Genomic DNA, 27871 nt, shown 5'->3' on the forward strand with positions numbered 1-27871 from the left:
TTTAGTTGTTTATTATAAAATACAGATTTACACGTGAAGGCACTTTGAAACCGTTACAAAAATTTCATGTAAGCTATTGTTTTAGCTGTTCAACAAGCCCAAAATAGTTTTTACATCACCTAAAAAGGTGAAGAATTCTGAACTGCATCCAGTTGTAGTACATTCATTTTCCTACTGAAGAAGCACTATACATAACAGTTATTAAGGATTTTGGCTCCATCAGTTGTCTGCTGTCAGAGAAGGCAGTGACAGTGTGGGGAGCAGAGACACCAGGAGATGTGCACATGATATCGAATTAAAACCATGTCAATGGTTGTAAACTCTTATCATACAATACCATGCAAAGACTGATGCTGTCATGCCTAACCATAAATTTCCTATCCTATTGCAGAAAGGCTGCAATCCTCCACTTTTTATCTGAAAATATGAAGGCAAATATTAAAACTTGAATAAAATTAAATATCTACATGAAATCTATTCCACTGCACAGCCATTTCCTCATACTGCAGCTCTCCATAAGCAAGCACCTTTTTTTGAAAGTAAAAAAGTTTAAAAAAATATCAAATGTTCAAGTAGTTAATGACTCAAAACCAAGTTTGTAAACTTCCTACTCCTTGCTGAGTAGTGTTCCTGCACACCTACACTTAGAAATGAATTTCTCCTTCATCATTACGGAGGCTGCTCAAAATCATGGTAGTGTTCTCTTCATGACCTGTGGATCTCACATACTAACCCACCCAGCCAATGAAGGAAACAGAGCCCCTCAAATAAGTCCTGTGTAGTTGTTCTTTTTTTTTCAGTTCAGTTACACAGAAACTGAAAATTACAGTGCTGAGAAGTTTCTCTATGGCTCTAACCTTAAATACAATTATAAGATCAAACTACTGATTTACAGTAATGAGTAAACCCTGACTTTTCTCCATTTTGGTAAAAAAGACCCTACCAGATCTTCAGCATTAAAAACTCAGTCACAAGAATTGGATGCTGGAACTTCTACTTTTCCAGTGAACCCAAGCCTTCAACAGCTATAAAACCTCACACATACACACCTGGTTATGTGATGGGCTTACATTCAGTGTAGATACTACACAAGAGGCTAAAGGTCTTCAGGAAAAAACAAGACATTCAAATTGTTATAAGAATGTGTACATTTGAACAGCTTTAATGTGGCCAAGCCCCAGCTGCTGATTTCAGCTGTAACTGTATTTTCTCATGGGTGAGCTGCCATCTGTATGAACATCTAGGGCAGGCTGCTCTGTGGCTTCCAAAGTGGAGCACCACTGGCTCAAGAGAAAGGGAATTCAGGCTCACAGAACTGTGAACTTTACCAGAGTCCAACCTAAGTCACCACTATTTGTATTTTTAGATTATTGCTTTTGTTACCGCAAAAGCTGTCAGATACATGTCACAACCTACACTTTAACATAAGTTCTGACAGTTCAAAACTACTCAGCTTTTCCTGAGGCTAAATAATTAATTTCTTTTCCCTCCAGTTACTCCACAGTAAAATACATAAAATTCTGTATTCTTTTCAAATAAGGCACTTTGTAAGTTTCTTCTTCTAAATGCCAAAAGCTTGAGGAAACTTCACTGATTTCACTAATTTCTTTATCACTCTTATTCTAATAATAAAACTGGTATTCCAAGCTGAGTTACACTCAGAATTCATGATGCTCCAAATGGGGCTTGAGAACATCCAATATGGGTTTCACAGAACACTCTTTTGCTAAAACAGCTCAGAGTAAGTTATAGCACAGTGTGATCTTTGGGCATTAAGATCACTGGCATTTCCTACATAACTCTTACTTTTTGTGTCCTGTGGAAGTCAGGTGAAAGTTCAGTGTTGAAGGAACTTGACAGTTGTCTATATACAAAAGCAAGAAATAAATAGCACAATAGCTGTATCCAGCTCTGTAACTTGGAGATCCACAGACAGCAGAAGCTTTTTAGTGGTTTGCTCTCTCACTGACAACATCCTGCAGACGTTTCAGTAGAACATCATCATTTTCCTGGCAGAGTCGCTTCGAGGGGGATTCAGTGTCACTGTCAATTGTTATTGCTCGCTTCTTACTCCTATGTTCACCTTGCTTTATCATATTGTTGATGTCCTTCAAACTCTGCGATCAAGACAAAAATAATGAGTTACTCTGACTCCATTTCAAACTTGTGAACAACAGGTTATTCTGCACATCTGAGTGGTGGAGTCTACATAGAGAATTCTAACTTTAGTGCAAAGTGAGAGGCTGCTCATTATAACACATCAAAACTGCACTAGACCCCATCCTAATTAAAGACAATTAACCCTTTCTCAACCACTTTGAGCCTTGTTTTAGTGTGTACCTTGGAGGGGCTGCCATTGAACCTGTAGAGCAGGGCAGAGCGGGGCGTGAGGCAGGCGCCGTTCTTGTGCGGGGACACGAACACCGAGTGCTGCTGCGAGATTCGCCGCGGGGACACCGCCTGCGGCCGCAGGCTGGGGAACGGCGACAGCGGCGGCGCCTCCACCTGCACAGGGGGACACGGCTGCTCGGCCAAACACACTGACAGCAGGAACCCCACACTAGAGAACATTGATACACACCCAGCTCTTCTTTAGAGTATTTTATCTCATGACAGTGAAACAACAGATCAAGTAATGACCAAGCAACAGAATTAATATTCCAGATGCCTTACACAGACAGTCTACAGGCGTTTGAGAAGTCGGTATTGCACTGATGTAAAGAAGTTGGAAATGGGTTTGCAAACTGAGCAGCATCTACATTTGTCCTCTTGAAAGGCTGTTAAAGCAAGTGCTCATACGGTTACCTCCAATTATCTGACTTGACCCACATCAGGTGACAAGATAAAGTTACTGACATACATTTAACTGCCAGAAAAAATGACTTTGAGTATTAATTCCAAAATACTTGACTTACCACATGATCCTGGTTTGTGATATCGTACTTCAGTGCAAATGACTTTACTCTTCCTACGTAGACTGCGTTGTAAAATTTAATAAGATCTCCTCTCTCCTCTGTTTCTGATTCACTCAAATTCTCTGCTGTGGACCGTCCCAAGGAGCTGCCAGCTTTCACAGATGAGTCTAACAATAAGAGAGCTTCAGATTTCAAAACTACAGCATTGGCAAACCAGGCCCTTCAGAGTTGAACTTACAATGTCCAGCTGGCAAGAACTTGTCCATAAATTGACCAGTCAATGACAGGAATTCAAGAAATGTGCTTGAGCCAGGAGCAGGGTGTGCTGCAGGTGGTTATGAACATCAGGAGGAGCTACCATTTGCTGTGAGCAGGCTTGTGGGTTATGTCTAAAAAGGCCAGTATCAACCTTTATTCCAAACTTGGAAACAGCTGTAGCAAGAAACTGTAGTACAATTGACCCCCTCTTCCACGTTTATTCTGGGGAGTGTGGGGAGTGGTACGAAGCCATTACTTGGTCTTAAAACTAAGTTTTAAGCAGTCTGACAGCTCCCAGCTTTTGGCTTCTCTGAAAGTCTGTTGTGATCAGCTAGCAGAGAAAAACTTGGTGCTCAACTCAGATCTGCACCAAGGCAGTCATGACACCATTTGTTCAGGCGTGTTCTGTTAAGTGGGAAAAGCTGTAGCCACACAGCAAGTGTATTTCTGTTGATGTCTGCTCTCCCCTAATTAAGCTGAAGTGCTACACAACGTTCTATGTGTCCTGCATTCTGCTGTCTGCCAAGTAAAACAGAGCAGCACACAAAGTCTCTGGCAATCAGTGCACTGAGACAAACATCCAAAGCTCCAGCTGACACCCATAAGTGACTCCTTTGTCCATCTGCCTTCCTCCTCTCACAACACAAGCACAGCTCCTGTGAACTGGCATCAAAAGACCTAGAGTTAATACTGTGTAAAGGAGACATGAGTCCATAAACTGAAGAAAGTCTGGTAGGAGAAGCCATTAAAGAACTTTGTAACCACATATATATGTCTGACAAAATACCAGAGCCCAGTGTCACTTCAGATATTCCAAGTCATCCAGTAACTGTGGAGGTGTCAGAATTTAGAGGAGATCAGCACCTTCCATGACCCTGACAGAATCCTCAACAGGCCTTTAAAAATGGCTCTAATATTCATTAAGGCAGATGAATCCCACCCAGAGGGAATTTGCCACAAAGAACAAACTAAATTCTATGTGTGTCCTGCTCATGGGCTCATACATGACATACAGATCTGCTCATGGGTTCATACATGGGCTGATCTCTCACTTTCCTGACATGCCACTCACAACAGGCATGGCACAGTTCCATCCTTTTCTCAAATACCACTCTGATCCCTTTTCTTCTCTAACCCAGAGCAAAGAAACCATTACTTATTTAAAAGAAACCTGAATATAAGAAAATGGCAGTCCTGGAGAGTTAGCATTTTTATTTTCTGAAACAAGTTCTTTCTACTTCAGTCTTCAGAATAGATGATATTAAAAAAACCCACCATAATATTCCAGGTACTGTTTATCTTCATTCTTCTTTGTTATCAATGTTGCCATCCAATAACCACAGTATCATTGACATACTAAGAAAACACTTCCACCCTGAGCAACCAAATTTAGGTAGATGAAATTAAATATTCTTTCCAACTAGGAAGGGTTATTTTCCATACCTAATACACAGGAGAGCTACTTACAAGATGGTTTCTTTTTCAACAATACATTTATTTTTCTTTAATACACTTAAAACTGTAAAACTTGTTCCACTTATTACTTGACTGTTCAGTTCTTTAAAAGCCCCAAGCATGTTATTGAAAAGAGCAAATTCCTTTGCTGTACTCACCTTCTGTCATCTCCATATCTGGGTTTGCATTGTTGTCCAATGGAACATCATCAGAAGTATTTCTCAACAAGACACTCCTATAAACCTACAAGATAGCAAGGAAAAACACTCTTGTCAAGGAAAGCAAGCAGGTCAGGAGACTAGATGAAATCCAACTGAACAGGAGCAAGTATAACACTGCAGAGGATTTCACTTCTCTTATGAGCACAAAGACTTCAAAAGCCACTTCTGAGCTTTACAAAAAGTAAAGCCAGTGTTAAGGACTTACATGGCTGTTTGCCTGGGGCTGATTTCTGTAACTTTTCATTATGTCCTGAAAAGTTCTTTCCTCTTTGGTTACCTGGAAAAGAAAAGGCTGTTGAAGACCAAGTGCAAAGTGTGAAGGCTGCACTGCCTAGGTCCAGAATTCAGCTTTTTGAGGAGTATTATTATGGATACACAGTTTAAAAATTTATCTCTAGTGATGACAGCATGAAACAACAAAGATTTTTCTTGTTCAGGAATTCCTTGTTTCTTAGCTACTAAAGCTTTTTGTTAGTTATGATGCTTAGGAATTACTCCTTTCCAGACTTTTCTTCCAGTGACAGTTAAAATTAAAGAAAGGAAATATTATTAAGTCAAAAATGTGTTTTGTGAATTTTGAAACTGGATCCCTAACTTTTCTAAACAGAAAGTGGGGAAATCCTGAACAAGACATTAGGCAGGTACACACATGCAATTTCACTTAGCTTTTTTACTTCAAAATAGCTCATTTCTTAAAGCACTCTGTTTTTCAGCCCTACATCTGTAATTTTAAGAGCAGACAAGCAACAGTTTTTGTAGTAGGAGCCAGGAGACAATGCATCAATGTCTCTGGCTAAGCTGTCAGGTCTCTGCACAGGAGACAGCATTCAAAAGCTTGGATTATAAAAAACCCCGAAACAACGGACGAATTACATGATAAAATACAGAGCACTATTAAATGGCTTTGCTACCAGTGTTGACATCAGGTGAGCCTAACCCATGCTGCAGTTAAGAGCACAGGCAGCCACAATTTAATCATCAGTTTCCCACCACACACTGCTACTCTTCAGTTGCCCTCAAGAAAAGATAATCCAGCCTCCTGAATTTTGTGTCTGAATTAGGCTTGATGGACACTGTAACCATCAGCTCAAGTTTGAGTCAAACCAATAGTCCAGTTTCACAATCCAATTTAACACCACCTTAAATTAAAGCTGGCAAATGAAACAAGAAATGAAATACAACAGGCAACCACCTCAATTCCTCAGCCTGAATCATCAAAAGCTAAAAGGATTTTTGGGAATAAAAACCACCTCACATAAATTTGCTCCTGCAAATTTCTGCACCTGCCTAATTCTGTAATTGCAATAGAATTTTTAGTTTAGATCAACAGATTGTCAAGATGACAAATGCGACAGAAAACAAATACAGGGCAATAAGACCACACAGTGCTTTGTCTGTGTGAACCAGTGCTACTGTGAATGCACCCAAGAAGAGAAGAAAAACTCTGTCAAGAATTTCCATCAATGAGCCAGTGAGCTAAGATATGCAAAACAAGGAAAAAAAAAAACCATACTGAGACTTCATCCACTTCTTGGAAGGACCTTCCCCTTCCCTCCAGTAATACGACACGAATCAGTCACACTGTAAATGCTGAACACACCTGACATTTTGAACATAAAATTGAACATAAAATTACATGAATTTCTTAAAACTACATGTTACCTTTGCCATGATATAAAAAGCACAGAGGAGGAGCTGGTCCAAATGCCTGTCCTTCATAAGATCAGCACAATGAACCAAGGTGAACTCAAAACACGTCCATATCTTCCTGCGCAGGTCGTTGGACACATCCAGCTTCAGGCACAGGTCACGCAGGCGCACGCTTGCCAGATGATACACCTGGGAGGAAAAGACACACAGCAAAGAGTGAAGCCAAACAAGCCTATCCTGGCCTGCAGAAATAAGAGACATCCAAGCAGAGATATTCTACAAGGGCCACGAAGATGATTAGAGGGAAGGAACACCGCTCCCATGAAAGATCTGGGAGGGTGGGAGTTGTTCAGCCTGGAGGAGAAAAGGTTCCAGAGAGGCCTCAGAGCCTTTTCTGCTGCCTGAGGGGGCTCTGGGAGAGTGGAGAGGGACTTGGAACAAGGGCCTGGAGTGCCAGTGGCTCCCACAGCCGGAGGGCAGGCTCAGATGGGACACTGGGAGGGAACCCTTCCCTGGGAGGGGGTGAAGCCCTGGCACAGGGTGCCCAGAGAAGCTGCTCCTGCCCTCTCCTGGAGTGTTCAAGGCCAGACTGGATGGGGTGTGGTCTAGCAGAAAGTGTCCCTGCCCATGGCAGGGGGTGGAATGATTTGATCTTTTAGGTACTTTCCAACCAAAATCATTCTGGAATTTTGGGATTCAAAGGCTAAGCTGCCCACTCTCCAACTGTTGAACCTCTAACACTTGCAGAAAATCCTCCTAAAAACATTATGCCTACAGCTTCTATACCATATCCCTCACTAACTAATTAGGCACTTTCCTTAAGCTGGAAAGCAGGAAGGGGTGGTGTCACTTTCACTTGCTCTACTGAACAGGAGCAAGAAAGGAAAGTAGGGGAAAATTATCATTCTGAGTACAATGATCACTGTAAATGGAAAGTCAAAATTTAACTACAAATATAAGTCAAGGTTTTAGTTCTTCTTCATAAGTAAGAGGAATTATTTGTCTATGACATGGTTAGTCAAAGACACAGCTACACCTGAAGTTCTTCCCAGCTGAGAGTAAAACTTCCAAAATGCAGCATTCCCAACTGGCAGGTGACTGATCAATCCTTAATCCTTTCTCAGAGAAACTGCCTGTCACTGACAAAATTAAAGAACCAATAGTTCAGACAAAGGAAGTGGCTTACAAGTGTTTTCAGAAATTATTTTTTTATTACGCTGTACCTTAAAGAATGTTCATGGTAGAACTTCTCAAGATCTACTGTATCTATACAGATACCCTCAAAGGGGAAAATCTCAGAAAATAAAACTTACCTAGTAAGAAAATAACAGCAAAGGAAAATCTTCTAGTATTTTAGAGAGAGACTAATTTTAGGGATATAGTCTTTGTAGTCATCTAGCCCAAGTTATCCTGCTTTCTCCAAAGACCCTTCACAAAATGCACACTGAAAATGAAAGCAACTCTAAGTAAGTCATCTGAAGTTACTCTGAAGGACACCCAGATCTTAACTTAACCTTTAAATCCTGCATTACTTCAAACTCATTCTTTTTAGAAACCTTAAGCTACTATGTTATTCATCACTGCTTCCTGAGCCCCCAGCCCAGCAAGATCAGCACTGCTGGGCAGATGTAAACATGGCAAAGGAGCATCTCCAATGCTGGATCCACAGCAGTGCAGCTTTGAATGAGTGACACACAGGAAAACCCTCTCATGTCAGCTCTGTCTAACCCTTGCAAATGTGGGGGCAATCAAAATAGCCAAGAGAAGTAAAATCTGAAGTCAAGTATGCCTTTGATATTTATTAACAGAAGCTTCTAATTAAAAAGAAAAAAAAATCCCATCAGTAGGAAGGAGAAAACTGGACTCTCTGCAACACTCAACATCTTTTAACCTTCTTCTTCAAGGTATACAAGGACTGCATGTGCCAAGCTCAAGGCACATGAGGACTGAAGGTACTGGGAGGTGCACAGGGAGGCAGGCTCCAGCATGGCCAGGAGTGTTGGGGAGGATGAAACAAGAAAGCCTTTTAAATATGACTGCCTGGCAAAAGATTTTGAGAGTATAGAAACTATAAGCGAGATTGAAATGAAAGCAACCTTTGAGATACCTTAGTTGTGACCAGTTGAATGTAATCCCCCCTGGAAGAAACAATTCTCTCTGCAAGCAGGCAGGCCTAAGAGTCACAGCAAGCCTTGCAGCTTGGCAGATGGGGCCCAAAGAATAAGATTTAAGGTTTAACATGTAAACATAGTATGGTAATGTAGTGATACTTATAGGTTGTGTAGAAATGTTATAAGATATGCATGCTGTAGTAGATTAATTAATGAGAATCTGAATATTCAGCACTGAAGATGATTTATTGTATTGTAATGAGAACTTCGCTCTCTTTTCGCGCTCTCTTATCTCTCTTCTCCCTTATCTTCTTCGCACCCTTTTCTTTCTTTGTCTCTTTGTCTTCCCTCTGCACTCCTTCACCCCCTCCTCTCTACATGCTCTCTGCTCTTAAACCTTTGTCTTTAACTCTCTTACACTTTAAGCCTCTCTTCTCTCGGCCCTGCTCCGAGCTGCGGCTGGTAGCTCCCAGCAGGGCCCTTCACCCACGCCCTTTGTAATAAACTACAAGTTATGGGACTTGGCTTCAGAGAGATCTCATCTCCATCCGTCCCGACCGTGCGACCCCCTGCAACTCCTACACAGGAGCACAAGCACAGCCCCCTTCTGAGGAAGGGCACTCACCTTCCTGAAGAACAGTGCCAAGGAGGAGGAAGGGCACTCACCTTCCTGAAGAACAGTGCCAAGGAGGAGGAAGGGCACTCACCTTCCTGTAGAACAGTGCCAAGGAGCCCGTTCTCTTCGGCTTGCCGGCCACGGGCAGCGCCACATCTGCTCCTTGGGTCCCAGGAGGGTGGCAGGGAGCCTGAGCATCCACTTTACATGGCTGGCCTAAATTAATCAAAATGGGGATCAAGGTGATTCCACCCATGTCATTTGAAATACCTGGAGAGGATACACATACCTAGAAATAAACTGGCCGCTCTCTTCATGCTGCAAAGTCAAACAGCAAATCAAACTCATTTATGAACATTTGATACTGACGACATTTCATCCTCTGTACTACAGTCTGTCCCACAGAGTCTTTAGAAATAGTAAAAATTACATTTCTGGTAAGGTTTAAAAGGAGAATCTGAATGTAAATGATCTTTTCTAAAGGTTATCCTAAAGTACAAAGTTTACAAGCAATCACAATTTCTGTACTTGGTTTTCCAGTCTATTGGTGGAAGGTGGGCATTCTATTTTTTTAATTCTTATTCTGCAAAACTGGCAGCATATCCTATACAGTCCTCATTAGTTTCCTCAGTAATCAAATTATCTTGCTGAAAATCTCCTTAAACATGATTAGTGCAGAATTTTTATTTTAATCTTTAACTATAGACCCAATTTTTAAATTAAGAATGGCTATAAACTCATTGCTCATGTATCATTTTCAGAAATATTCAAGTATCACCAAAATTCCACAAAACAGAAGTCTCACAGTATTTTTCTAATGTTAGCATGTAACTCTTATCTAGAAGTTCCAGAGCCTTTGGAGATTTTAACAGACAAATTAAGACAAATTGCAGTAAATCATTAATGGAGCTGAGAACTGAAATACCAATTAATGTGTGAGGTAAAACTGGAAAGAGCACAAACATGATCTCTTAGGCAAGAGGAGAAATCCTCAGTGTGTTTGCCAGGGATCAGATGTCTCCAAGGATGTGATATCAATATAAACTTAACCTTTTTAGTAGCAGTTGGAGCTTAGGATTGCTCCTTTTGTTTTCTTTTTCTCAGGCAATTTTCTCCCATACATTTCTAAGAGACAAAAACCACTGGTAGAGAGATAAAAGAAGTTGCCTTAGCTCAGGGTAAGGATGGGAAGGGTTCGGCTGGCTACTGTCTTTACCTGGTGGGTTTTCTCTTTGGAAGATAAAAGATACCTCAAATTTTGGCTGGGTGGTGAGAGGCTGGCTCGGCTCCTTGCCCTCTCTCGTCGTTGGGTTCAGAGCAGGATGCTCCAGCTGCTGTTTGTGGGGAGTTCACTGCTGCAGCCCAGCCCTGTCCTGCTTCTGTGCCACGAGTGAGCGTTTGCTCATCAGAGCAGCCACCGAACGGGGACATCACTGGCACCCTGTCTCGTTGGAAAGGACCCTGCCATTGCTCGGGTGCCTCAGGGGAAAACACCAGGACCCTGAGTTCAGCCCCGTCCCGGAGGATGCATTTCCCTGGCAGTGTGATGCTGCTGCTGCAGAGGAGACCCCTGCCCACCCCTGCCCGCCCCTGCCCTTCTTTTGCTGCTTTTCTGAGTTTTCACTACCCTGTAGTGCCATAGCCCTGCCTGCCGGGGCACCCGGCAGGGGCCACAGCTCTGCAGTTTCTGCTACATCTCATTTATTACAACAGGATCTGCTCGCCTCTGCTGTTCCAGCTGCTGCCAAGGTTCCTGCTGCAGTCCATTTCCCCAGCCGGAGGTGCAGCGGGCCCGGCCGTCCCTGAGGGTTCCAAAGGCAGCCCCTTGTGCATCCCTTCCGCCAGCCCGGCCGCCATTGCCGTGCGCAGAGAGGCGGCCGAGCTCGCGCCACAGCGCCCCCTGCAGCCCCGGGGGAATCATCGCCCCACCCTGCCCGGCCGGGAGCCACCAGCGCCCCTGCTGGCTGTGCCCGGAACTGCACCGCAGGGGAAGGGGCCTGCAGCCGGGACAAGGCCGGCCCTGGGGCTCTGCGTCTGCTCGTCGGTGCTGCCGCCTTGGGGTTGGTTTGCCTTCTTATACACACACACACGCTAGCAAGGAACTGCTATTCCTCTTCTGGTATCTTTGCCTGAAAGCCCTGTCATTTCAAAGTTATAAGAATTCAGAGGGAAGGGGATCATATTCTCCATTCCAGGGGAGGTTTCCTTCCTTCATAGACACCTGTCCTTCAAACCAGGATAGTTGTGTTGACAAAACAACTGTTTTTTTAAAAAGAAAAAACAACACACTTTCAAGATGCATGGTTGGTCTAAGCATAACTTAAGACTAAAGAAAATATCCTAGTAGAGAAGAAAAGCAGCAAGAATTCCTACCATGCAGTGGGATAGTGACCTTCTGTCCTGCTTTTCCTGGTCCTGTAGTGGTTGTCATGGTCAGCACTGTCTGGGCAGGAGATGCTGACATGTTTTCAGCACCGACGCTTGATGCTGGAGCAATTGTCAGCTTCGTTCCTTTCGTTAAGATTTTTTCCATCTGCGTTTCTTTGGGGCTGTCATCTCCAAAGAGCCTTCTCTTAGCACTCCCAGCTGTAGGAGAACTGTAGCGCTCGTGAACGGAGATTGGAGACAATGGCTGCACGTCTGGCATGTCAAGGAAGAAAAAATAAACCCAACAAAACCTTAACAATAGCAGCTTAATGGAAATACTTCTGCAAAGAAGGTGAAAGGATACCTTCCAACTACACCAGCAGAGATCACTTATACCTCAGGCCTGCTCTCAGAATTCACTGTTCTGAGGTGATAAGAACAAGATCTGTAGTCTGACTTTTTTCAGTGTTGCAGTCACCCCAGACAGTGCAGTTCTGCTGTCAGATATCACATGGAAGCTGAGCAGTCACTCTGATCCACAGAGACTGAGGAACACACAGGATCAGAGGTACTTACTCCAGTCAGCCTAGCAATTAGGGAATTTTTGCAAGTGTTACTCCTGTGAACACATTCCTCTACAAGAAACCCTGACCACACTCCTTGGACATGCTGCCTTCCCTTTGTTCTGGCTTTCAAACTCTCTCTAAACTGCTCCCAGGCAGGTGACTCCACTCTCACATAACCCCAGTTCCTCTCGGCTTTCCTGTTGCTTTCAAACATCTGCTCCAGTAATAAACCTGAAGTACACAGCACTGATGTACCAGGCTTCTGCTCACAGGCCTTTTGCATTTCTGCTGCAGTCTGTGACAATCACAGCGACAAGAATTTCCTATTTCCCATGAGTCAGAAATTATCTGGATAACTGGCTAGGTAAGATTGATTGGAGACTGCAGGGATTGAGAGACAGATGTAATTCACCATCTCCAATCCGGTTCCTCTTCCATCAGCGAACCCTAACACAGAAACTGCTCATACATCTCCTTCCCAAGGAGTATTTTAAAAAATCACCAAACTGCCTCGTTTGCTGCCACACAAACACTGAAGGAGACAACATTACACAACCCACCAGTTCACAGAGCACGTGCAAGAACATAAGGACCAGTGTCTGGGATACAACAAAAGCTGCGATTCCTAACTAGAGAAGCATGCAAAGGAAACAGCAGTGCTGGCACTGCTTCTGCACCCTTCAGTGTCAGGAGACAGTTCTGTGTGAGATCCAGGAATCTGCAAAGAGCAGCTTCAGAGGACAGAACACTGCAGGCAAAGCACTGTCCTCCACCCAGCACAAAAACAGTTCTGTAGGAAGCGGGAGTTAAGTGTAGCTCTGCCACTATATTTAAAAAAAAAAGTCAGCTAAAATCCAGTCAAACTCACTGACTGTAAACTAACAGAAAGCAAAAAAAACAAAAACAAAAAAAAACCCCAAAAACCAAACCAAACAAACAAAAAACCAACAAAAAAAACAATCCTGGAAAAATCTGAACATCAATGGACAGTAAGTGATTGATGACAATCCATCTCAGAGTAAGGTCATCCTAGCATCAAGCCAGCAGCAAAATCTCCAGTCCAGAAGGGAAGCACTGTCTGAGCACTGTCTGCAGCCAGTGAGTCACAGCACTGGTTTGACTGGGTGCTTCTAGACCTTCTCTTGCTCAAATAAACTTCACAATTCTGAACTCTCAATTCAGATTCAAGGATGCTTTTTCCAATTACAAAGAATTGTAACCCTCTCCCCAAATTCACACATTCAAATAATATCAGAAGCTTTAAACTTACCTCGTCTTAAACTCCCACCAAGATCTGTCCGAACCTCTTTCACTCGAGGATGAATTATGGGAGATAATGGCATCATGGGCAAGTGCCCAAACCCACTTCCTCCATTGCTAGCCTCAAAATTACTGGGAAATATCACCTGGGAAGTAAGAAATGTCAGGCTAAGATAAATTAATTTCCCTTCTTTGTGACAATCTATTAATAGAAGATTTTCTGCAGTAACAATCTCATTTGAACAGTTTTCCAAATTAAAAAAGTGACAAAAAGAACATGAATTTCCTAGTAACAGGAATGAGATCACATACTTCTTCACAGGTTGGGACTTTGTTTTCTGAGGCCTCGAGTGCACTCCAGAGTGCTGAGTTCCGAGTCCAGGCCAGACTCTCCAGAATCTGTTCCTCAATGCTATTGAGGTGCTTCACCATGTCTCTGGACAGTCCTTCCTCAGACCGAATCAGCACTTCAATAACCTGATGGCAATGACACACACACAGCAATGTCACACTGCTCATGTTTAACACCATCTACCTGTTATTTATTTCAGGCTCCTGTTCAAAATATCAACACAAGAGTGCTCCAGCCTCCACCTCACATCTTCATCTTTCCCAACCCTCTTCATTTAACCCCCTTTCCCAAAGCAACCTGGAGCTGGAAGAGGACAGCAGATATGCCACAATGCAGAACAATCCACTCTGGGGTTTTTAGGGCCTCTCTCACCACTGCTAACTGTGCACAAGTGAAGGCACTGGGCACATGCAGCACTGACCTGGGACAGGTGATCAGGTACAGCTGGGGATGTGACAGCCCCAGCATTTCAGCTCTTGCCAACAAGCAGCCCATAACATGAGGAGCTGAAAACCACTGCTTAAAGTTTCATTTAAGGAGCACTCAGAACCCTTAACAAGGACAAATGGGGGTTGAACAGAGCTGACTGCAGTATCATACTCCAACACAAGATCCACCCTGTGTTATTCCATCAGAGCAGCATTCAGCCTGTTTTGTTAAAGCTCCAAGGATGGAAATGCCACAAAAATTCCATGGAAGACCAGTTTTGTTTATTCCTGCTACAGAAGCTACTCCTAGAGAACAAAGTTACAAATGTCACAAGTCTCTCCTGTGTGAGACCCCTAGAATGGCAATTTTTGTCCAAATAAGAGTGCTGCAAGAATATACACTAATAGCTGAGAAAATTCAAATCAAACATAAATCTGTTCCATGAAGTTGGATGTGCACCAGTTTTGATGGAGGCTACCAACAGCCACAGCAATATTGACAGATTTGTTACAGCACAGTTGAGCAGTAAAGGAAAAAGGAAGGCCAGATAATGAACCAGCTTTCTCTAAGGCTTCCATTTTTTGGTTGCTGTCATCTAAAGAGAACTATTTGATTTATTCAGAACTAACCCCAGTAAGCTGCTAGGCATCCAGCAAAAGCTGGAGGTATATGGATAGGTGATAAAAGGATTGAAGTAGTCAAAAATCAAGTTACATTGGAAGTGGGGAAAATGTGGTTAAATGAAGAGCAAAACCAGAGAAAACACTGGAAAAGATATTCTATGTTTTGTCACATAAAGGAAAAGATCCCAAACTTAGCAAAGCAAGCCTGTGATAAGTAGTAGCAGCCAAAGCCAATATTTCAGATCTGTATCTGCTATTTTAGAACTACACTGTAGTCAATAAAGATCAAAAAAATATATGCTTGAAGGCTTTAGTCTAGTAGAAGGGCAGTATGTTAAAGATCAGTACAATTTACAAAATGGGTTTTGTTCTTTATATTTCAGCTTCAGCTCTAGCATTATACCTTCCAAGTAATACATTTCAGGACAGCCAGCATTTAGAATAGGCTTGATGTTGCCCTGATTTTTTAAGATTATCTAAGCCTTCTGATGTTTACATTCTTGTAACAAACTTTCTCACACCCTTTATGTAAATAATTCATTGTTTTGCATTCCTTTATGGAGGAGAAGAAATTTGATGGACTGTTGGTTTGTCCAGTGTCATTGGAGAGGTGGCACTGTCACCCTCCGATCTGCTGTCACTTTTGGAAATCTATAAACGTTGGAGTCAGAAATTAAAAAGTCCCTTTTTACCTTGAAAGACCAGTGTGTCCACGTTGTGTTATTTTGTGTCTTATAGTCACATCCTGATGCACGCTTAATATCAGTCCTTGCCTCACCTGACTCCCTAGGGAGAACTCTGTGACTCTTAATCCAGTAACAAGCCATTTTTAATACCAATCCTGTCCTAGGCCAGTGCTTATTTACCTTATAGAAGTAGAATGGCCTGATGTCCAGCACCTCAATGATCCAGGGGAAGGTGCGAGGGGAGCTGTAGGCGAAGAGCACGATCTCCAGGCAGCACGCCAGGAGGGAGCGGTGAAAGACATCCTGCTCCAGGAGAGCCTGCAGAGAGCACACCACGGGCCACTGCCCTCACAACTGGGAAACACAGGTTGGGATTCTGTGGCACTGACACTACACAGCTTATTGCTGGAAAGAAGCTGTCCTCTTCTCCCATCTACTATTGTAATCATATTGCTGCTATATTATTTCTAGAGTCCTATACCTTCTGGGTGGTTTTCTCATGAGCAGTTCTTCACAGCAGTGCTGTTCCTGCTGCTTTATCAGGGCTCCTCCAAGGCTCCCTCTGGCCAAGCCACCCCCTCTTATCCCAGTTGCCTTCATGAGCCACAGCTGCTGCCCAATTAAGGACATCACAGCTGCAGCCCATTTAGAACAACTAGGATTGGGGCAAGGCCACTTATACAATACATAGATTTTACAAGGACTCCTACTACAATCTACAACCTCCTCTTTACAGGGACGTTGAGAAGAACAGAAGTAGAGTAACAACACCAAAATGATCACATTTTGCATGCTGTGGACAAATGAGCTGGCCCCATTGCTGTGCATCATAAAGCAGAGCAAATGTAGTGCTGTCTAACATGAAGCATTGGTACTGCTCATTGGGTAAAGAAGATAATAAAAGTTATCAGTCCATAAAGTTGTAATTCTAGAAGGCAACAGAAATTCAAATGTTTAGTTATGATAGTTATACTGGTTTAAACTGTAGAAGAAAAATACATTTTGGCAGCTCCCCATGTATTTCCCCTTTTTAGTATTAAGAACATACACAGAGTGCTTTACAGTGCTTTGTTCTGAAACTGCCTGAAGATAAACTCCCAAGAAATAGCTACAAAAAGTGTTCTCATCTTTCACTGGTTCTTTACTTACAGTCAGATCCTTCCCATGCAGTCTCCGTGTTTCTTGCACCATTACAGTCTCCAAGATTTTATAATACAAGATCTCTGCCAGTTTTAATCTGTTTACAGCAAAATCTGAAATTTAAAATCAACAGAGATTAAGTTAAATGCCACTGGCACAAACAGGGTTAAGACTAAACTGACCAGCACCTGTTCTCATCCAAAACAATAGTTCACATGAGTATATATATACTTTGCAAACAACAAAAAAAAACATTCAGAAATCCACTAGTCCCAGACACAGCATGAAATTCCATAAATATTTTAAAGGATTATTTATTGTAATATCTCTTGTGATGTAATTTTGCAATAATTATTTTCCTATTTGCTTTCAGTTTCCTTGAAATTATAAAGCTAACAAGACTGCAAGTTTACACTTGCTAAGAGTTACTTTTCCATGATTTCTTGGTTATCCTAGTTTGAACTGCAGTCTTGGGTTTACTCTGCCATAAATTTTTATTCTTTACAGTGTACTGTTTGACAGCAGCAGTTTTCTGCTTGGGTGTATCCTGGGATAAAACCAGCCCCACTGCATTAAATACAGAAAACAGTACAGGTATGCATTCTGTTTGCCCTGGTTTAGTATTTTCAGTCCATACCTATGTGAGATCCTGGCTGCTCATCTGTTGACTGAGTGTAGCAGCAGCAGAAGGTCTCACCAATTTCCTTCACTCTGCTCATGATGCTTTCCAAGGGGCTGCGGGCACAAGACCTGAAGCCAAAGGCAAAGAAAGCCTTGTTTATATAATTTAATAACCAGTTTAAAAACATAAACATCAAGAAACAACAACCATAAAATCAAAATAAAAAGATAAGCCAATTACACCAAGCATTCCTCATCAGCAAGAACCTGTATCACACAGACAGAGGAAAACATAAAACATACACAAGCATCATGTCCTCTCTTCCTAACAGGGCCAGGGAGGATCTGCAGACCTTGAACAAACACAGGAGAAAGCAAGAACCACAGCAGCAGGGAGGAGGAAGAGGAACCTGCCAGGAGTGAGGAGGATACTGCAACAGCCAAGCAAACATCCATCCAACCAATCAACCAACCAACCAACCAACCAACCAACCATCCATCCAAAGGCACCCACGACACCTCACTGGCCAGGCTCAGCTTGAGGCAGCACAGGAAAGCTCAGAGGGAAGAGGCAGCAGCATCTTCCCATTCCCTGCCAAGACTGGGGGAACTGATGAACTCCACATTGTCACTGCCATAAAAAGGGCCATAATATCTCTAGCTGGAGATGCTCATTCTGAATGCTTCTGAATTTTCCAGCAACTCTGTTTTAGAGGACAGTGGCCCGAGGCTTGTGTCATATTAAGACACTGAATTACTCTGAAAAGTTAGAACTAAAATCAGCTAAAGTTTCTCTTTGAACAAAGCCTTCTAATTAACTTCAAAGCTTTTCCATGGAATTTTAATTTGAAAAAGAAAATACTGAAAAGCATAGAACATGACACAGTCCAAACTATAGTTTCTCCATTTCTTCCAGGGACACAGTACATAGACCTGAGTGCTTGCTGAACTCACATCCAGGATGAGCAAAGTACTCATCACAGCTCTTGCCAAAGGCTTATTCAATTCTTGTTCCCTTTTTAATATTTACCTCTTTCTTGACAGTCTGGTTTATTATTTGGAACAACCACATGTTTTATTAGAGATTACAGACACATTAATGTCTTAATTGTAGAGTATAAATAGTACCAGTCCTTATAAAAACAATCAAAGAAACATTCTAAACAAATGTATCCCACAGAGCACAGCTGTAAACTTTTAGGAACTAGTGCTAGCAAAACTTTCGAATGTACGTAACTCCAAAGATGAGAACAGAAAGTAATATTTTTCACCTGTTTATGATGGTTACTTTAAATAGAACATTGCTTTCGGACTTCAAATATTAAGTGCTAATACTAAATATCATTCTGATTTGTAAAAATACATCTGGAGACCTTACACTGTAACACAGCAGGACCTTAACTTGGAAAGATATTAGGCAAACACCCAGTAACTTCACAGGTATTTACTATTCAATGACTGCTTTTTATGAGCTGTGCTCAGGGAGGAAGGCAGTGATCTGAAGTGTGCTTAGGGAACAAGCACCAGAACATCCTGAGTGGGAAACGTGGCTGCTGCTACTCCAGGTCAGCACTGACAGTGACCAGGGTCATGAGAGGCTCATCCTTGTGCCATGGGGTAACACCAACACACCCTGCAGCAGTGTCAAGGAGAAATGGGCAGCTTGTATGTGCTCTTAGTTTTATCTTCCCAGCTGAGGGCAAAGACTGCAGCTTGTTCAGCTGAACAAGCCCTTCTCCAAAATCTCTGCCAACATGGTCACCACATCTTTTAATTGATAAGTACTTGTTTTAAATGTAAACAAATAAAAAAAGCATTTGGCTTTCAGGCAGACAGATAAATCAAGATCAGCAAAAGCTGAAGCTCCATTAACACAATGGTGGTGACAAGTCAGATGGGGGGTGTGTGTGTCCAGCCATCCTTCTCCAGGAGAGATCATCGAGAAAACAGAAAATCCTTCAACAAGAAATAATACAGAAACACAGACCAAAATATTCTGCCCCAAAGGGAAAAAAAAAGCCAAAAGATGAGTTTCTGTGTCCATGAAAGCAGCTAAAGTGGACATACTCACTCAAAAATAGCTATAAGTTGTTCACTTGGCGCATTTTTCAACCCAGCCACCATGCTCTGCAGACGGCTCACGCTCTGTGTGGCTGAGGCCACAGGAGTGAAGGCAGTTTCCTTTTCTCGCAGGTATCTCCTGCCAGTCAGTGGGGTTGAAGGTGCAAATGACCTTTTCTGTCAGACAGAGAAAAATAAAAAACAGAAATCAGACAACAACACTGTTTCAATTACCTTCCAAATGAGCATCTCCTGCAAAATTCCTTCAAAGATTAAAATTACACCACTAGTAGAACCACGTGAAGGCTTCACCTGAGAGCTCAGAAGTGACTAAAAATCTCCATAAATAGAAAATATATCTATAATATAATCTCCATAAATAGAAAATATAACAAATCTTTGAGCAGACAAAAATTGACTCAAAGGGATTTTACAACTAAAACACAGTAAAACAAGACCTAAAATCTTAAAACCTGTAACTTTTTAGACTTATTTGAACACTGAAAATACAGGGCAAGGAAGAGAAAAATGCAGGGCAAAGAAGAGGAAGCACATGCTTCCATTCTCAGCTGCCAGCTGCATTAGCTGGTGACACAAGGAGTGGGTGGCAGAGCTGCCCAGGAGAGGTTCCAGGAGAACATTCCCTGGGAAATTGGCCTCCCCACATCCTCCATCCAAAGGATGAAGTGGCACTGAGCAGATGGAGCTCTGTGGCCTGTACTTATCTATTTGGATCCTGCTGTCTGGAAGTGACACAATAAAGTTTTTGGTTTAATTATCTGAACTGACAACATTCTGAAGACACAAGGCAAATAGTGAGAAAAGGTGAAGCCTGCAGCTGTTATGCATAAACAGTAATATTATTGTACTACAGAAACTGAAGCTTAGAATTAAAAAACCCTTTCCAAACTCCCATCTTTAATGTGCTTGGTTATAGAATACACTTATATTTGGGAGAAAAAGCCAAGACCTATGATTCATTTGCACTTGCACAAGTATCACAGAATAAAAATTCTTATTTTTTTAATTGACATGTAAATCCAACAGTATATGGCTCTTTCACACAGCCAATACTATTTTTCCCCCTTATCCAAGATTAAAAAGTCATCAAGCAACTGTTTTCCTGCATGTCAGCTTCATTAGATACATTTTTAAACACAGTGAAACATTAACTCTGTTTATAGGCTACTTTTTGTAATGAAGAGAGACTTTGTTAAGGCTTATGTGTGAATCCTATTTTCCATAGAAAAGTTGACTTTTCCTTTCCTAAGAAATGAAACAGTGGGTGTCAAGGTTTTGTGGTAGGATTATGGGGTATAAATGAAGCTCGATCAAAACTAATACTCAAATATGTATTTGAGTATTAATTACTTACTGATTTTTCTTGGACAAAACCAAACTATACACATGAAAGTGCACTCATTCTGTTTAAGGAATAGTTATTTTAAAAATTCCACAGGAAAAAAGATACCACCTTTTCTCCTTATAGCAAGACAGCACTGAAGCCTGTGTTCATCTTCCTCTCTCAGGAGGAAGAAATTTTAAGTCACCTCAATGATTCAAAGAGTGCATAAGGGTGAGAAAACTGGAAGGAGATCTTCAAGTGAGCTTGCCATGTTAAATGAATCACCTTTTCAAAATGCTGCTGCAGATGACACTCCATGTGAGCTCGTGCTGCCGTTTTCTCTCCTGGCACATCTGCAGGGAATTTTCGAGTGCCAATTTCTTCTTCAGCATCAGCTCCCAGGAAAACTCTCTCATCAAAGTCACCCACGGTCAGAACATATTCTTCATACTCTTTATTCAGTGCTTTGCTGAAAGAGAAGCCCAGGTTTGAGAGCAAAGGTTTAGCTGCTGAAAAACAAAGAAGGTGCCCCAGGAGCTCAGGTGCTGCCCCAAACCAACACAGGGTCAGAGTTTCATGCTCTGGGCAGCAGTGCTGCTCCCACCTCCCTGAGCAGCCTGCCCTGGTCATCCCTGCCTGCCCTTGGACCCCAAAGCTCTCCAGGATCACTGCAGGAATCACCCTTCCACCAGAATTTGGATATCATAAGAAGAGGGAAAAACCAACTTGGCTTTCACGCCAGTTGTGAATCAACCAATCTGGAAGTGCTCAGCTGCTCAGAGGTTAAATCTGTGCACCCAACAGATTCAACTGTTCTCCCCAGGGAGTACTGCACCCAATGCTGCACTTCTGGGTTTGCCACTCTGTAGCCCATAATTCTCCTAATGGTGCAGAGGAGGGGAAAGTGAGGAGTTTCCTGACTGGGTTTTATTTCTAAAATCATCACTGACATGTGATACCAAACAAATCCTTCATTTTCTTTATTCCACCAAACCCAGCTGGAAAAAAGGAATGTTTAATCCCACCAAGGTTGCAAGGCTTTAAACATATACTTGGGAAGCAGAATGGAACTTCTGGATGAAAAACAGAAATGGTTTGCACCAGCAATCCTGCCTGCAGTTGGGCCAGGAATGCAGTTCCAGCATGTATAATAATGGAATATAACAATGTATTCATGGCACAAGCAACCTGTGATCACACAGGAAACCTCACTGCATCACAGGTTCAGCTGTCCCATGTCTTTTAGGAAAATGTAAAGGTCTGTGGAAAGCTGGACAAAAAAAAAAAAAACCCAGAGATGCTTACAAGAGTCTTTGAGATGTCAGACTACTTGCAAAAGAAAAGGGACCTTTGTATCATTCCATACGACAGTGTTACTGAAGGAAGACTATTAATCTTAAAGTAGAAATACTAGGAGAAATTCAATTTTCAATGATCAAAGAAACGAGTTTATATCTAAATTGAGGTGTTATCTACATTGTTAAAACAACTGAGTCTTAGCTCAAAATTCCCAAAGCAAACCAACAAGTTAAAAGCTCACAAACAAAAGGCAGAAACAAATTAATAGGTATTTTTGCAAAAGGCAAAAAAATTGACAAGGATTTTTTATAGTTTGCATTTAAAGTAGCTTTCAGAAGCTAATTCAGAGTTTCTGAAACAACGACACCTCGCTCCCATTGAAATTGTTCACCTCTTTTTTGTGGTTTTGCAATTGCTTCCCTTAGAGTCCATCTGCCATATCCACGGATTTATACACTCAATTAGAGATAGAGAAATAAATTTAGAGATTTCCCTACTTGGAAATAATATGTGTATAGAAGCACATCTGTAACCTTCAGAGCCAAGGTTTTAGTTTGCATTACATTATTCAAAGATTATGGTTGCCAGAAAATCAGAGCAAGCACCAAAAAACCTGGTACCAAGAAAAAATCCCTGCAGCTTGAACTCCTGACATTGGCCACACATCTGATCCAGAAAGTGTTTCAGCCAGAGAGCAGCTTTGGTGGTCAAATACTCAAAACCCATTAGATATGGAAGCACAATGGAACAGTAAAACTGAGATTCAGTACACAAAGGCCTGTGCTTTAGACATGAACCAAGCCCTATGATTGAGAACAAAAGCTGTAACTTACCTATTTTCTGTAAAGTTGCAAAGATCCAACAAACAATCTCCTTTTAAGATCTAAGAATAAAAAGCAGAAGTATCTTAGATAATAAAATCAAAACTGTTTCAGGTGTGCGAGCATGATGGTTTTAGTAAAAAAACCCAAGATTTAGGTGCATAACCGGACTTTGTTTTTGGCCTGGACCAAAGGGCTACAGTGCCATTACCAAGACAGAGCACAAAGCCCAGCTGGATCCAAGCTCCAGACAAAGTCACTGCTCAGAGCCAGCCCTGCAATGCCACATCTGCTCACTGCTGGCTTAGGGACTGGCTCGATGAGCAACTACAAAGAAGCTTCCACAGAGCTTGGAAAACATTTCCAGGATCAGAACTAGCCAGGACAATTTGTACATCTGCAACCTCGACCTCTCCTTTCAAAGCATTTTGCTCAACTTCAAGAAAAGCAGCAGGACACACACCCCATTGACAGACATTCCACACAATTATTTCACAAGGAGATCACTTTTCCTTTGCCTGAAGAAAACACCATCCTTCATGATTCAGTTTCACACTGCCAAAAATGGAAAGATTCTTTACGGACATAAAAAGCTGAAACAGAGGAGACCTTCCAGCACACAGCATTAAAAGTGTGAGGGAATTCTGCTCCTGCTAAAATACAAAGAAAACCTGAGCCAGTCTGAGTTCCTCTGCTCATTAACAAGTTCCCTGTGGAACCTGCAGGACTTAAATGATCTCGAGACCACCATGGAGCACCAGCAAGTGCTGATGAAAGTCACAAGATGTACCTTCCTATCAAACAGCTTCGCAATGTAAGGTTTGAAGTAGTGCTCCTTGATGCCCTTGGCCTCCACCAGGAGCCCGTCGTGCAGCTCGCAGAGCGTGCCAATGATGCAGGGAGGATCCTCAGAGCCTTTCATCTCCAGAGTGTGGGATTCCACTGGTAAGCCTGGGAACCAGGAGGAGGGGAAACACAACCAACTTTCAACTTCACTTCAAATGAGCCAAGAGAACAAAGCACAGTTGATTGTAAATAATCTATCCCCACCATACCTTTAAATGATGGATTTAGCAAATCTCTTCTGTTTGGACACAGAAGGGCATTGGCAAAAATCAGGTCCAAGCAGCACAGAAGTAAATGATAGGAATTTACTAAATCATCTCCAATCATACGGAAATTACCTTTAAGAGACAGCACATCACGTCAAGCAACAAAACAGAAGTTGACAGCTGGGAATGTAAACAAACCATGCAAAGCAAGCAGCCTACCCTTAGTGTACACAAAGAGAGTCCAGCAGAAGTTGAAGAGATCTTTGACACTGCATGGCACCCGCCTGTCAACAAGAACAACAGGGGGAGAAGTTACTCTTCAGTTCCAGGAAGCCAGACCTTGTTCTACAGTTCAAATTTCATTCCATTTCCCTGCTCAAAAGAGCAGCTGGAGCTGCTGTCTTAATTTCACATTAAGGCACAATATAAGCTACATGTCCTGAGTTCAGCTCTCACTGCCTGACAGACAATGCCTGACCTAGCTCCAGAGTGTCCTGCACACATCCACGACTTCCCAACCTTGTTCCCAAGCCAAAGGCTGCCTCTGGCCTCTGACCCTGCCACACTATTCTGCTGGTGTCACACCTCCCACAGAACCCTCCTACAGCCACACGTGGGGAGGTGACAAAGGCTACATATATTCCAGTGATGGTTTTTCCAAAATATTTTACTAAAGCATCGGCCATCCCTTCAGAACAGGCAATTATAGCTTGTACTACAGCTCAGCTGCTGACTCCTGTTTGGAGCAGAACTATCCAAGCCCATGGAGCTGGAAGACCAAGGAGGACATGACTCAACCCACAGAGCAGCCAAAGCCACAGTGGCACCAACCAAAACTGCTCTGTGAAAGGAACACCAACAAAGCACCTCCCCTGCACTCTGCCTGTGGGAGTACACTGGAGCATTGCACCACAACAATTATCCCCCCTCAAATCCACAGAACCCACATAAACTGACAAAAACACCTTGCAGACCCACAGCTTGGCTCCCTCATCCCCAGGGTTACAATCTCACTACAAAGCTGTCACAGCCACATATTCTTGCAGGGAGCATGGATGAGATCCTTTCAGTTAGGCAGACATTCCATGTGTGTGTTGAAGATGACACCAAGGGCAGGGACATGCACCAAAGACTCCTCTATTGGTCCCCATTGAAATAGAAAGATTCCTTTTCCCTTCCCGAAAGGAAATTTCATTTCAGTTCCCAAATTTGTCATAAAAACGAGCAGATCAGCTGTAATTTCCTCCCACTTGTGTTCCCACTCACCTGGCAAGCATGGCAGCGTGGAGGCCACAGGGATGTGACAGCCCTGAGCAGGGAGATCATGCTGTGTGTGACACCAGCCCGCAGCCAGCACTGTGCCAACACAAAACACTCCTGTGCTGTTTCACTATTTCTGCCAAACGTTTCAAGCGTTGATCTCACTGTACCTGGGAGCTAACCCACCTCATGGTACCTGTCCCCAGCACGCCCTGACACCCTCTCTGTGGGACAGCTCCTGTGCAACAGCAGCTGCATGGGGAGCCCAGCTGGCCTGAGTGGCACCCATTGGGCTCAGGGGTGGCTCTGCACTGGCTGCATTTCACAGTCAAAGAGACACCATCACTCTGGAAATTAATTTTCATAAACTTATATTGAGTCTAACTCTTTCCAGGGAAAAGTCACATCAAATCTAAAAAAATACCTCTGCTTCCTGCTTCGATGTGGTTTGGAACTTTCTTCAAAAGGGTTTTGAAATATATCAAAAAATATTGGTTCAAACTTTTTGAAAATCACAGTTGACACTTCAAAATTTCTCTCCAGCCTCTCAACTCGCTCTCGGAATTCCTGGGGCAGGTTTGACATGTCCATCCACTTCTTCATTTTGCTAAAAAACTGAATTAAACTTAAAAGAAAAAAAGAAAAGTCTGTTTTGAGCTTTTACTAACTTCCATTCTAAAATTTTAAAAAGCCAAAATGCAACATACTCACTCCTTTGAAGACTGACATAATTACTATGTGGATTTACAATTTATTTTGATAAGACTCCCAAACCATATGTTATCAGCTTTTTGTCTTTTATCACTCTGGGATTTCTCCTTCACCCTCTTTAAGGCACGGGAACATTAAACTGGTGTGGAGGCTGCCAGCATGGCTGTACAGAGCAGGGCAGGGGTGGGCAGCAAAGTGCAGGTGGAGGCAGGACAGGCAACAACACAAGCCAAGAGTAGATGCCTGTCAAAGTTACCTGCACAAACACCTGTCAGCTGAGGATGTAAATAACTCCCAACCCCTCCAGCAGCTCAGCGTGAAGTGGGGTCTTTAAATGGAACGAGCAAGAGCAACATTCCGCCCTGTGTCCCCAGGGCAGCTGCGCCGGGGGCCGTGCAGAAGGTGAGTTCTGTGACCAACAGTGCTGTGTTCCCAGAAAAACCAGCACTGCGTCGGAATTTGGCCTGAATCCTGAGCCAGACACACCTTATACCGGGATGGCACACGCCGAGATGTTTGTGGTAAAATTAACTACTGAGAGAAACAACTGGCGTGTGCAGAACAGCTGCTGCTCCGACACAGGTGCTTTCCTAAAGGCTTGAAGTTGGAAATTAATGTTTGCATCTAATTTACATCTGTAATAGCAGCGGATTTACTGCTTTAAGCCCGCCGCGGCTGGCAGCGCTGGGAGCGAAGGAGCGGCACCTGGGCTAGCGGCTCTGGCAGGGCAGGGGCAGGGCGCTCACCTGAGGCGTGCGGAGCAGGGCAGGGGCAGGGGCAGGGCACGGCAGGGGCAGGGACAGGGCACGGCACTCCCGGCGCTCGGCACCGGCAGAGCCCGGCCCGCGGGCGGGGCGCTCACCTGAGGCGCGCGGAGCGCAGGATGCGGGTCAGGGAGACGCCGTTCCCCTCCATCGGGCTGCTCCCCACGGTGGGCACGCGGCTCCGGCGGCAGGCGACGTACAGCGCGCAGGCCAGCCAGTGCAGCGCTTCGCCCTGCGGGCACGGGCGCCGCTGTCACCGGGGCAGCGCCGCGTCCCGCGGGCTCGGCCAGGGCGGGACGGCGCCCGTCCCCGCCTGCCCGCCCGCCCAGCCCCGCCCGGCCCCGCTCACCTCCAGGCTGTAGGTGCCCCGCAGCGCCGTGAAGTCGCGCAGCGCCTCGGCCGCGCTCGCCACGTCCAGGTTGAGCTCCCGGCAGAGCCGCTCCACGGCGGCACCGGGATCGGCGGCCCCCGGGCGGGCCATGGCGGCGGAGCGCGCGCCAAAACCGCCGGAAGGGCGGGGCCGCTTCCGCCGCAGCGCGGGCGAGGGGGCGGGGACGGGAATACGCGCGGGGGACGGCGGTGGCGGCCGGCGGGGTCAGGCGGCGCTGCCCGGGGTCAGCCGGTGCCGCCTGGGGTCAGGCTGTGCTCTCCGGGGTCACCCGGTGCTGCCCGGGGTCACCCGGTGCCGTCCGGGGTCAGCCATCGTCTCCCGTCTGCAGGCGAGCGCTCGGTGCAGGCGAATGCTCGCGGCCCATTCCCGCCCACGGCTCCGGGGCCGCGGCAGGAGCGGCTTTTCCTCGGCCCGCAGCGCCCCGGTACACGCATGGCTGCACCTTCCCGGCGGCGTCGGGGAGCCGCTCCGCTCCCGGGCCGCGCTCCTTATCCCTCGTGGCGCGGCCCCGCCTCGGTCCCGGTCGCGGCGGGCGCTCAGAGCGTTTCCAGGTGCCGTTTCACCGGAACCGGCGCCCATGGACGGAGCCCACTGGAAGCACTCGCGTCCTTCGGGAGCCGGGGCTGTGAGGACCCCGCCCGCCCCCGTGGGCAGGGGAGCGGCTCCCGCAGCTCCGGAAGGGGCTCGAGTCACGCACCGTCCGCAGCGCTCGTTCGGGGAGAGGGAACGGGCTCTGCGCCCGCCTGGCACCGGAGGACACCGGAACCGCCTCCCTCCTACCGGGACAGCGTGGGACGGAGAAGGCGCGGAGCGCCCGGTGCGGCGGATCCCCCTTCCCGGTACCTGGAGGATGCCCAGAGGCGCGTTCCGGCCCCGGCCCCGCCGCACCCGCTCACT

At 44.4% G+C, this 27871-nt stretch overlaps 1 protein-coding gene across 2 annotated transcripts; it reads right to left on the reverse strand.

The window, feature by feature from the left end:
• Positions 1 to 3: 3 nt before the first annotated feature.
• RBL1 (RB transcriptional corepressor like 1) lies at positions 4 to 27064 on the reverse strand. Of its 2 annotated transcripts, none has more exons than XM_059481003.1 (22): positions 26933 to 27064; positions 26682 to 26815; positions 25533 to 25733; positions 24068 to 24132; positions 23852 to 23980; positions 23587 to 23747; positions 22809 to 22858; positions 20962 to 21145; positions 19342 to 19508; positions 17287 to 17399; positions 16659 to 16762; positions 15690 to 15827; positions 13732 to 13896; positions 13430 to 13565; positions 11600 to 11866; positions 9318 to 9442; positions 6512 to 6688; positions 5055 to 5126; positions 4787 to 4871; positions 2916 to 3082; positions 2341 to 2505; positions 4 to 2117 (listed from the first exon to the last, which is right to left on the reverse strand). In XM_059481003.1, exons 1-22 carry the CDS (start codon positions 27062 to 27064, stop codon positions 1947 to 1949), a joined length of 3108 nt encoding a protein of 1035 aa, XP_059336986.1. In that variant the 3' UTR covers positions 4 to 1946. The 2 variants fall into 2 exon arrangements, with proteins under 2 accessions (XP_059336986.1, XP_059336987.1); XM_059481004.1 differs by having other exon boundaries at positions 9318 to 9496.
• Positions 27065 to 27871: the final 807 nt, after the last annotated feature.

Source organism: Ammospiza nelsoni, chromosome 12, assembly GCF_027579445.1.
Source record: "Ammospiza nelsoni isolate bAmmNel1 chromosome 12, bAmmNel1.pri, whole genome shotgun sequence".
NCBI classification, from domain to species: Eukaryota; Metazoa; Chordata; class Aves; order Passeriformes; family Passerellidae; genus Ammospiza; species Ammospiza nelsoni.

Coding starts and splice junctions, on each gene's coding strand:
- RBL1 (XM_059481004.1), bottom strand. CDS start 27,064: ATGGCCCGCCCGGGGGCCGCCGATCCCGGTGCCGCCGTGGAGCGGCTC. Junction 22,859..23,586: donor CGAAGCTGTTTGATAGGAAG/GTACATCTTGTG, acceptor TTTTATTCTTAG/ATCTTAAAAGGAGATTGTTT. Junction 17,400..19,341: donor CAACTTATAGCTATTTTTGA/GTGAGTATGTCC, acceptor CTTTGGCTTCAG/GTCTTGTGCCCGCAGCCCCT.